Source organism: Hoplias malabaricus, chromosome 13, assembly GCF_029633855.1.
Source record: "Hoplias malabaricus isolate fHopMal1 chromosome 13, fHopMal1.hap1, whole genome shotgun sequence".
Classification (NCBI taxonomy): Eukaryota; Metazoa; Chordata; class Actinopteri; order Characiformes; family Erythrinidae; genus Hoplias; species Hoplias malabaricus.
Window position 1 is genome coordinate 15,710,176 of NC_089812.1, and position 11,212 is coordinate 15,721,387.

At 35.7% G+C, this 11,212-nt stretch overlaps 1 protein-coding gene across 2 annotated transcripts; it reads left to right on the plus strand.

The window, feature by feature from the left end:
• Positions 1-1,394: 1,394 nt before the first annotated feature.
• Positions 1,395-7,422, plus strand: aurkb (aurora kinase B). 2 transcript variants are annotated; one of them, XM_066642313.1, is made up of 9 exons: positions 1,395-1,589; positions 1,867-1,905; positions 2,790-2,850; positions 3,006-3,045; positions 3,244-3,432; positions 4,123-4,261; positions 4,437-4,585; positions 6,035-6,209; positions 6,759-7,422. In XM_066642313.1, the coding sequence occupies exons 1-9, from the start codon at positions 1,584-1,586 to the stop codon at positions 6,939-6,941; spliced, it is 981 nt and encodes a 326-aa protein (XP_066498410.1). In that variant the 5' UTR covers positions 1,395-1,583; the 3' UTR covers positions 6,942-7,422. The 2 variants fall into 2 exon arrangements, with proteins under 2 accessions (XP_066498410.1, XP_066498409.1); XM_066642312.1 differs by lacking the exon at positions 1,867-1,905 and having other exon boundaries at positions 1,416-1,589.
• The last annotated feature ends 3,790 nt before the right edge of the window (positions 7,423-11,212 follow it).

Here is an 11,212-nt window from a genome sequence, read left to right on the forward strand (position 1 = left end):
CATGTTTATATAGACAGACTGCATGGCTAGTTGATAATGTAATGTGCAGTTACAGGGGTTAGACAATGAAACTGAAACACCTGTCATTTTAGTGTGGAAGGTTTCATGGCTAAATTGGAGCAGCCTGGTGGCCAATCTTCATTAACTGCACATGGCACCAGTAAGACCATGTGCATCCAATGGTTCAAACACTGTATCCTGAAGGTGGTGCCGTGTATCAGGACGACAATGCACCAATACACACAGCAAGACTGGTGAAAGATTGGTTTGATGAACATGAAAGTGAAGTTGGCCTGCACAGTCACCAGATCTAAATATTATTGAGCCACTTTGGGGTGTTTTGGAGGATTTTACTCCACCAGCATCACGTAGTGACCTGGCCACTATCCTGCAAGAAGAATGGCTTAAAATCCCTCTGACCACTGTGCAGGACTTGTATATGTCATTCCCAAGACGAACTGACGCTGTATTGGCCGCAAAAGGAGGCCTTACACCATACTAATAAATTATTGTAGTCTAAAACCAGGTGTTTCAGTTTCATTGTCCAACCCCTGTATTTGTCATTGTAAAACATATAACACGTCTTCCGCATTTAACCCATCTGTGGCAGTTAACACACACACTAGTGCACAGAGTGGCAGGCAGTCATCCTTGGTGCCCAGGGAGCATTTGCCCGGGGTTCAGTGCCTTGCTCAAGCCATGGCTGTTTCTGCAGGTCCTGGGGATCATATCGGCAACCTTCCAGTACCAGGCCTGGTCCTCTAAACATTAGGCCAAGGCTGCCCCAGATTTTGTACGCCTGTGGCAGTGGAACAAAATGAATTATAACACAGACACATACACAATTAATACTTTATTTGGATTTAACATATAAATATATAAAACCAAAATGATACATCCAAGTTATTACTCAGTTCATGATTAAATTCATAATATACATATCTCATGGATACCGGTAACAGCGTCTTTTCCACAAACATGCGAGACATAAAATATGTCACCATTCAGAAAATTATGAGCTGACTCGGCCAACCAGAGACGTAAAAATTGATTGAGCACAGTATGTCTCATGGATATATGTAACAGCATCTTCAACAGGCACACACCACACACATTTTAATAATTTATTGACATGTAAAATAAAATATATAAAAGCGAAATTATAATTTAGAGTCATTATTCTGATTAAATTCACAATACACATATCAAATGGATACAGGTAACAGCGTCTTCTCCACACGCACATAAACACACAAGCCAATCAGAAAATTATGAACAGATTAGGCCAATCAGAGAAGTTTAAATTGACTGAGCCAATCAGAGAAAGACATAAGAAGTATCCGGTTGAGCCGTCCAAAGGGAAGAATAATCAGGCGGAGCCAATCAAAGAGTAGTATGACCAGATTCAGCCAATCACAGAGAAGCATGAGCAGACTCGGCCAATCGCAGAGCAAAAGTGTCGTTGGTTGGTTTTTAAATTGTTGGCGGTTGATGGCGGAAAGTACAGCGAGGTGGAAGTAGCACTGCAGAAGAAACAAAACTACAGTTTATTGCGGAATTTTGGTCATTTTTCTAGTGAAAATATGCAGGTAACTGGTTTATTTATTTAAGTATTTTAACATACGAATAGGGCGTGTGTGGAGACGGGAATAGGGTGCTGTGTGTAAGCGCTGAAGGAGCTGAATGCTACAGAACACCATTTTGAAAATGTAGAGTGTATTATCTGAAGCTAGCGCCAAAATCGTCATCAATATAAACCCAAATAATGTCTTAATTTGTTTTCAACCGCTGAAAGTGGTAACATAAAGTTGTTTTTTAAACTCTTCTCAAAATAGCTAATGTTCCGCTTGCTGTTTATATTTTCAGAACAAAGAGAACCGCAATCCACAAAACCTTCTCACACAGGTAAATTTAATTAAATATCTATTTATTAAACAAACACGCATTATTCATTTCGGCAAATTAACGAAGCTGTCTTGCGGTGGAAACAAAACATAGGTCCTGTTTTAAATTTACGTTAACCCTAGGGGTCTTGGTTGAAAATAATGAATGTTATGCTAGCTTGCATTTTTAGTGATGATACTTCTATTCTCTCTGTTTTGTTATTGTATGAGTTAATTTGGCAACTAAATCTAACGTTAATATTAATTGGTCTTATGTGAAAACGGTAAAAATAAATAAAACGTTGCAGGGAAACATAAGTTACTGACTGTTTCCTTTGCAACGGTGAATATGACCGAAGGGTTGTAATGTATAGAATATTACTTTTAAATTTGCTGTAAGTATTCACTTGTATCTCTGCATGTCATTTTATTAAAGTTAAAATAGTAATACCTTTTTTAAAAAAATATGGGTCTGAACTGTTGTCCCTTACGTAATAACACTTTAACGTGTTATTAAAGTTATTTGAAATTCATGCAAATATAAATTGCAGTGTTATTTTTTTTCGACATTGCAGTAAGACAACTTACTATTTAAAGACGGTTCATAGAATGAGAGACTCACTGATTATTTTGTATAGTAAATAACACTGCCATATTTGCAGTGTAGACATCTAGACCCTGGTATGTTACTACAAATGTTTAGAAATCAGAGTTACACAGTTTCTCTACCTTGTACTTTAAACACCTCTAAATTAATCTGCCTACATCTCATCAATTGGTCTGAAACTGGAACATATGTTGCAAAATCAGTGAAAATACCCTTTTAGTAACATGAGGAAATGCACCCCATTTTATATATTTCATGTACGTTAAGCACTATGACCTTACTAACCTCATCTTTCACAGACTGCAGTGGTTGGACCCCTGAGAGAACCTACAAATTCTGGAGCAGAAACAGAAAATATGGGTAAATACACTCTAGTATTGATACCTGCAGGCTGTTAATACTGTTAAAATGCTTATTACCAGACCCTGATGTTTAGTTTCAGACACACACACACACACACACACACTTGTCCAGTCTATAGGGTGGCTATAAAATCCTTTTGTTCCTGTTTTTAGGTCCAGGCAGAGTTCCAGTGAAAGCCCGTTCACCAAATAAGTAACAAATCATCCACAAAATTTCATTATGTCTTTTAACAAATGCAAGATTAATATTTATCATATCAAAGTCTATGGCATTTAAACATGCATGGGCAGAATGTTAAAAGTTGTATTTGTTTATAATCAATTTGTGTGTGGAGTGACAGGACATTTTTCCTAGAATCATGTGTTTTGACTATTCTCTATGTTTTTATAGGAAGTTCACTATTAAAGACTTTGACATTGGGAGGCCACTAGGGAAAGGCAAGTTTGGAAATGTGTACTTGGCTAGAGAAAAGAAGTTGAAAGTGATCGTGGCTCTGAAAGTGCTCTTCAAATCTCAAATGGAGAAAGAGGGTGTGGAGCACCAGCTCAGAAGAGAAATAGAGATCCACTCTCACCTGAGGTTTGTATATTTGATTGTGTAAAGGCAGATACTAAATTTCCTAGCTTTTTCTACTGGAGTCATCTTTATTGGATTTATTTCATGAATCTGACAATGCCTTCACTGCCTTTTTCTTCAGTACACTCTGAATGGTTGTATCTTAAAAGAATTGTACTGAAATTTTATAAAGTGGATTTCTTGTTAATTAGTAAAATTAATATGTACCTAAATGCATCCATAATTTTACTTGGACCCTTTTATTTCTAGTGTAGCAAAAGTTATACAACCTAATAGATCATTATCATCATTTTGTTTGCTGCTTAATCCATTTCAGGGTCGCAGTGAGCCTAACAGATGCTGATTTTAAGATATTGAGATGAGCAGTAAACGTTTCAATATTTACAAAGTCTACATAGCTTTATAAATGTTGCATAAGGAGCAGAGCTGTCAAGAGGTTATTTGGTTTCCTTTAACTGGCTCTGACTACATTTTTACTTTCTGGGGTGTTTTTTTTTTTTTTTTTTTAAATCTTAAGACAAACATTGATTGTTCTTTGGTTATGGTTTATTGTCTGGTTTGCTGGAACATTAAATTGCTGAAGCTTAATATTGGTCAGAAAAAAGTGTTTAAACCCATCTTGGAAAATTGTTACTCAACTAATATGGCACTGAGTTGCCTGGCTTTGTATTAAATAGGTTTGTCTGTGTTTAGGCATCCAAACATCCTGCGCTTCTACAACTACTTTCATGACGCTACACGTGTCTTTCTGATTCTGGAATATGCACCACGTGGAGAGATGTACAAAGAAATGCAGCGTTGTGGACGCTTCAGTGACCAGCGCACGGCAACTGTGAGACACACTACTTTATGCCCTTTCGGCCCTGTAACTCTAACTACGTTTCTCTTACACAGACAAGGAAATGCCCCCCACCCCCCAGTCTGTTGTTACTAAACAATGTTTAGAGCTGTTTTATTTTTGACTGAGTGTATATGGGCTGTGTGTGTGTTCATGTGTGCTTGAGCAGTTTATGGAGGAGATTTCTGATGCACTACTATATTGCCATGAGAATAAGGTGATCCATCGAGACATAAAGCCAGAGAATCTGCTACTTGGTTTCAGAGGAGAGCTGAAAATTGCTGACTTCGGTTGGTCTGTCCATGCACCATCACTAAGGTAATCTGCAGCCTTTAATACTCGTTTTGCTTTTATCTTGTATCTGCACAAACTGATGCCAGCAACACACTCAGAAAGGTTCGAGAGAGGCAGATTAAGACTGAAAAGATTATACAAGTAACAAAGCAGTTTAACGTGTAGCAGGTCATCAAGATTGAGTATAAATGTAACTTCCACAAAAGAATTCGACTTTCCAAGCAAGAATGAGGCATGGTTCATGGCTCGTGATTGTCAGATAGTAAAAAAAAAAAAAAAAGTGTTTCTCAGTGCAAGATTGAAAATAATTTTTCGCTTTCTAAAGTTCATAATTAGCAAATGTATCATTGGGAACCTCTGTGTGTAAAGGCCAGGGTTAGAAACTTGCTGAATACGTATTGTCATTGAACTATCAGGCAGTATTGTTTGAGAAACTGGCATGGACTTAGCCACATGGACTTGGGAGCTATTTGGAAAATCATTGTCACTTAACACAGTCAGGTGTTTCATCGGGAAATGAAGCTGCCGTCAAGACTGTCTTTTCCTAGCAACTCCCTGTCTATTTTAACCAGGCATTGTCATGCTTCATTCTGCACTTGTTACAACAGTGTGGCTTTGTAGAATGTGTGAGCTTGACTGGCCTATGTCCAGATATGTCTCCTATTGAAAATGTAGGGTTGGGCGGTATAACGATAATACCATATACCACTGTATCTAAAAAAGGGGGGTGGTATTTATGACGTGTGTGTGGTGTGTCAAATTTTTGTTGTGTGTCTTTAAAAGTTGGCTAAAATGTCCATGTGCATTTAAGAGAGCCACAGGGTGGGGCACTGTGGGAGGTCAAGGACTGCTGATGTCAGTCTGAAAACCTGTCGAGAAAAACACAAGCCCTCCGCAGTTGTAATTTTAGTGCGAAATTTGCGTTAAAAGAGAGGAAGAAAGCTGTAAAAAGACAAAATTCTCAGAAAATCCTTTACTCAACATTGTGCTCACAGGTATATGGATTTATCCTCTGTGTGTTTTGAGCCTCAATTTACTGAAAAATCTGCTGTGGTGTGCTAAACCACAAGTGCCTGTTAGCGCCAGCTGTGCTTCTACACAGTGTACACCGTCTTATTTCGTTAATTTTCAAACTTTTCTGTTCCTTCAGCACCAGTTGCTGAAATTTGCACTTTCAGAAACGTTATCGTCAACATGTGTGTCTGTGTACACTGTCGGAATGTGTTTAGCTATATTCACTTGGCTTTGTGCTCACAATATAAGGCTCAGTGCAGCCTGACAAAGCACCCCCTCCCAATATGGTAATACTGTGTATTGCGATAATTTTTAGAGACTGAAAAATGTGGATACCGCCCATCCCTAGTATGGTGCATCATGAATAGGCTGTTTTAGATATTGCTAATAGTCTCCCATTAATAAAGCTTTAAAACTGAAGCAGTTTTGTACAATGTGTTCATCTGTGTTCTTTTGTAGGCGTCGTACCATGTGTGGGACTCTGGACTACCTTCCTCCGGAGATGATTGAGGGCCACACTCATGATGAGAAAGTGGATTTGTGGTGCATCGGTGTTCTGTGCTACGAGTGTTTGGTGGGAAATCCTCCTTTTGAAACAGGCTCCCACTCAGAGACATACAAACGCATTACCAAGGTGTGTGTGTAACATGTTTTGGCCGTTTACTTCTGAATGCTCACCAGATTTGGCTTATGTTTGTTAGAACAACAGTATACACTGCCACGGGAATGTCAGATGGAGTAACTGCTAGGGATGTCCCTGTCATGGCATTATTTTACTGATCTGTATCGACTTTATTGAGCTCGATCTTAAGTCCAATCCTCCATTTCCTCTAGGCGGCAAGCTCACACTCCCTCCTCTTATAGCACACTTTGTAAATGATGCTGTAATCTGACTCTGGCGTTGAGAGAATCGGGTCAATCCTAGAAAAATGCATAGCCTAACTTATTTTAGCACCGTGTCTTGAAGAAACTACATGTTGGAGAATACCATGTGAACACATGACATCATGATCTTAAACACATGACCAGACTAATGTGCTAGTTGTGCTTGTGAAAATCACCATATGACTGAGACCTTTTATTTTGTTACTAATATAGAACTGAATATGTGTTTTGAATTCAGGTGTTTTCTTTCCTATAAATAAATTGGTGTAACCTGTGTTTGTGATCTCTGTAAAAATAGGTGGATCTGCAGTTTCCAAAAGTGGTTTCTGATGGTGCTCGGGACCTTATCTCCAAGCTGCTGAGACACAGCCCCTCAATGCGTCTGCCTCTGAAGAGTGTCATGGAGCATCCCTGGGTGAAAGCAAACTCCCGGAGAGTACTGCCACCAGTCAATCAGCCAAAGCCCACCCCTGCCCACTGACCCTGTTTTTAATAACCACCAGCCTACATACACACTGTAGTGCAAAGCTTGAGTGTATAAATTAGCGACCTGGGCTTGCTAATGTACAAATCAAGCTTTGTATTTTTCTGGTAAAAAAGCCAGTATTGTTTATAGCACCATGTCAGGGGTTCTCAGCCTGTGCTTGTCAGTCGGACTCAGTTGTTGTAGATTATTCATTGAGTTTTTTTTCTCCTCCTCCTCCTGTATTAGAATTCTTGAGTCTGATTGTATAGTTAAGGCTTTAGTGCCTCACAAAGATAAATCGGAGCTCATGTTTTTCTCTGCACACTTTTTTTAGAACATGATCTCACACTTTTCATGTATTATTCTGTCTGTCCTCTTTGTCTTGTCTTGTTTTTATGTGAGTTTAAACAGTAAGATTGTGGTTTGGATGCATGGAAAATGCCAAAATTAACATTTTTCAAATGTATATTTTATCACCAATAAAAATTTGCAGTTACATTTATTTTGTGCTAGTTTATCTTTGTATATCAGTAATCCATTTTAATCCCACCATTCACAATTGTGATCAAAGGTTATAAATCTGACAAAGGCTATTTTAATGAGGCTTATATCAATGGAGGAACTCTGATTGTATATGGAAACATACCTAATGTTACCCACCATAGATCAATCTTTGTATGCCTTCATTTTGTCAATTAATATTACACAGTATATCTTACGTAGTGGCAATTCCTGCCAAACCTCATGGGGATAATTGTTACGATTAATCAGGAATCTAACTTGGCAGTTATCTAATGTTGAAGAGTTTTTATCTGTGGACACCTCATGTAGAAATACAACCAGTAACTACTAGATTCATAAGGCTTTCTCTTTAACTACATACTGTACAGTGTTTGTGGACAGCTTTATCCAGGAGTTCATTATAAAGGTCATAAAGTTTGCATCTACAGTAAATCAACAATCAACTCAATATCGCCTTCACAGATATTTTGAAGAGAGACTAGCTTTATCACTACTCAAATTCTATACATTTTCAGTCTTGAGATAAAGAGCATTGTGCAGTTTATACTGCTCTCTACACGGCTCTGGCTGCTTTATAACAGGGTTATTTCCCAAATTAATGAATGCCTTATTCACTATATACTTCACTATGTCATGAACAATGTAAGGAATATAGTACTGAAGGCTCTGCAGCTCGAAAAAGAGTTTAACATAAAGTGTTTAACTGAAGTCAAGCCAGCCTCCACTTGGAAAAGCTTGGTCAAGCCAGCCCCCACTTAGATTTGGTGGAACGTCGTATTCTGAACATTACGGTAATAGCGTGCAGAGGAACAAATTTCTAAATAAAAGCCAAAAGTCAATGACAGGAAATGTATGTAATAATAAATAATTTTCTAAACAAATAATAAATGGATAAACAACAAATATTTGCTATTTTGTGGAAATGATGAAGATTTTAGGACATGACTCTCAAGTCACTCTGATGTGCCATTTATAAAAAAGGCCCTTTGTGTAGTCCTATGTCTGTAAATTTATTTCCAAATTTAAATAATTATTAAAAAGAAACCTTTAGTTTGCACAGAACAATTTCACTTCATAATCATAGTACCACACCTGATTATGTCACTCACTTCATATGAAGTCATTCTGATGTGTCATTTCAAAATAAAAGCCCATTGAATTGTCCAATTTCTGTACATTTATTTCCAAATTTAAATAATTATTAAAAGGAAACCTTTAGTTTGCACAGAACAATTTCACTTCATAATCATAGTACCACACCTGATTATGTCACTCACTTCATATGAAGTCATTCTGATGTGTCATTTCAAAATAAAAGCTCTTTGAATTGTCCCATTTCTGTAAATTTAATTCCAAAATTTAGATCATTATTAAAAAGAAACCTTTAGTTTGCACAGAACAACTTCACTTCATAATCATAGTACCACACCTGATTATGTCACTCACTTCATATGAAGTCATTCTGATGTGTCATTTCAAAATAAAAGCCCATTGAATTGTCCCATATCTGTAAATTTAATTCCACATTTAAATAATTATTAAAAGGAAACCTTTAGTTTGCACAGAACAATTTCACTTCATAATCATAGTACCACACCTGATTATGTCACTCACTTCATATGAAGTCATTCTGATGTGTCATTTCAAAATAAAAGCTCTTTGAATTGTCCCATTTCTGTAAATTTAATTCCAAAATTTAGATCATTATTAAAAAGAAACCTTTAGTTTGCACAGAACAATTTCACTTCATAGTCATAGTACAACACCTGATTATGTCACTCATGTAATATGAAGTCATTCTGATGTGTCATTTCAAAATAAAGGCCCTTTGAATTGTCCCATTTCTGTAAATTTATTTCCAAATTTAAATAATTATTAAAAAGAAACCTTTAGTTTGCACAGAACAATTTCACTTCATAGTCATAGTACAACACCTGATTATGTCACTCATGTAATATGAAGTCATTCTGGTGTGTCATTTCAAAATAAAGGCCCTTTGAATTGTCCCATTTCTGTAAATTAATTTCCAAATTTAAATAATTATTAAAAAGAAACCTTTAGTTTGCACAGAACAATTTCACTTCATAATCATAGTACCACACCTGATTATATCACTCACTTCATATGAAGTCATTCTGATGTGTCATTTCAAAATAAAAGCTCTTTGAATTGTCCCATTTCTGTAAATTTAATTCCAAAATTTAGATCATTATTAAAAAGAAACCTTTAGATTGCACAGAACAATTTCACTTCATAATCATAGTACCACACCTGATTATGTCACTCATTAAATATAAAGTCATTCTGATGTGTCATTTCAAAATAAAAGCTCTTTGAATTGTCCCATTTCTGTAAATTTAATTTCAAATGTAAATAATTATTAAAAAGAAACCTTTAGTTTGCACAGAACAACTTCACTTCATAATCATAGTACCACACCTGATTATGTCACTCACTTCATATGAAGTCATTTTGATGTGTCATTTCAAAATAAAGGCCCTTTGAATTGTCCCATTTCTGTAAATTTATTTCCAAATTTATATCATTATTAAATGTGAACCATTAGTTTGCACAGAACAATTTCACTTCATAATCATAGTACCACACCTGATTATGTCACTCATGTAATATGAAGTCATTCTGATGTGTCATTTCAAAATAAAGGCCCTTTGAATTGTCCCATTTCTGTAAATTAATTTCCAAATTTAAATAATTATTAAAAAGAAACCTTTAGTTTGCACAGAACAATTTCACTTCATAATCATAGTACCACACCTGATTATGTCACTCATGTAATATGAAGTCATTCTGATGTGTCATTTCAAAATAAAGGCCCTTTGAATTGTCCCATTTCTGTAAATTTATTTCCAAATTTAAATAATTATTAAAAGGAAACCTTTAGTTTGCACAGAACAATTTCACTTCATAATCATAGTACCACACCTGATTATGTCATTCATGTAATATGAAGTCATTCTGATGTGTCATTTCAAAATAAAGGCCATTTGAATTGTCCCATTTCTGTAAATTTATTTCCAAATTTAAATAATTATTAAAAGGAAACCTTTAGTTTGCACAGATTAATTTCACTTCATAATCATAGTACCACACCTGATTATGTCACTCATTAAATATCAAGTCATTCTGATGTGTCATTTTAAAATAAAAGCTCTTTGAATTGTCCCATTTGTGTAAATTTATTTCCAAATTTAAATAATTATTAAAAGGAAACCTTTAGTTTGCACAGAACAATTTCACTTCATAATCATAGTACCACACCTGATTATATCACTCACTTCATATGAAGTCATTCTGATGTGTCATTTCAAAATAAAAGCTCTTTGAATTGTCCCATTTCTGTAAATTTAATTCCAAAATTTAGATCATTATTAAAAAGAAACATTTAGATTGCACAGAACAATTTCACTTCATAATCATAGTACCACACCTGATTATGTCACTCATTAAATATAAAGTCATTCTGATGTGTCATTTCAAAATAAAAGCTCTTTGAATTGTCCCATTTCTGTAAATTTAATTTCAAATGTAAATAATTATTAAAAAGAAACCTTTAGTTTGCACAGAACAACTTCACTTCATAATCATAGTACCACACCTGATTATGTCACTCACTTCATATGAAGTCATTCTGATGTGTCATTTCAAAATAAAAGCCCATTGAATTGTCCCATATCTGTAAATTTAATTCCACATTTAAATAATTATTAAAAGGAAACCTTTAGTTTGCACAGAACAATTTCACT

Excerpts from the sequence above, each read along its gene's own strand:
- aurkb (XM_066642313.1), top strand. Across the intron at positions 3,433-4,122 it reads GAGATCCACTCTCACCTGAG|GCATCCAAACATCCTGCGCT; the intron begins GTTTGTATATTT and ends GTCTGTGTTTAG. Across the intron at positions 4,262-4,436 it reads GTGACCAGCGCACGGCAACT|TTTATGGAGGAGATTTCTGA; the intron begins GTGAGACACACT and ends GTGCTTGAGCAG.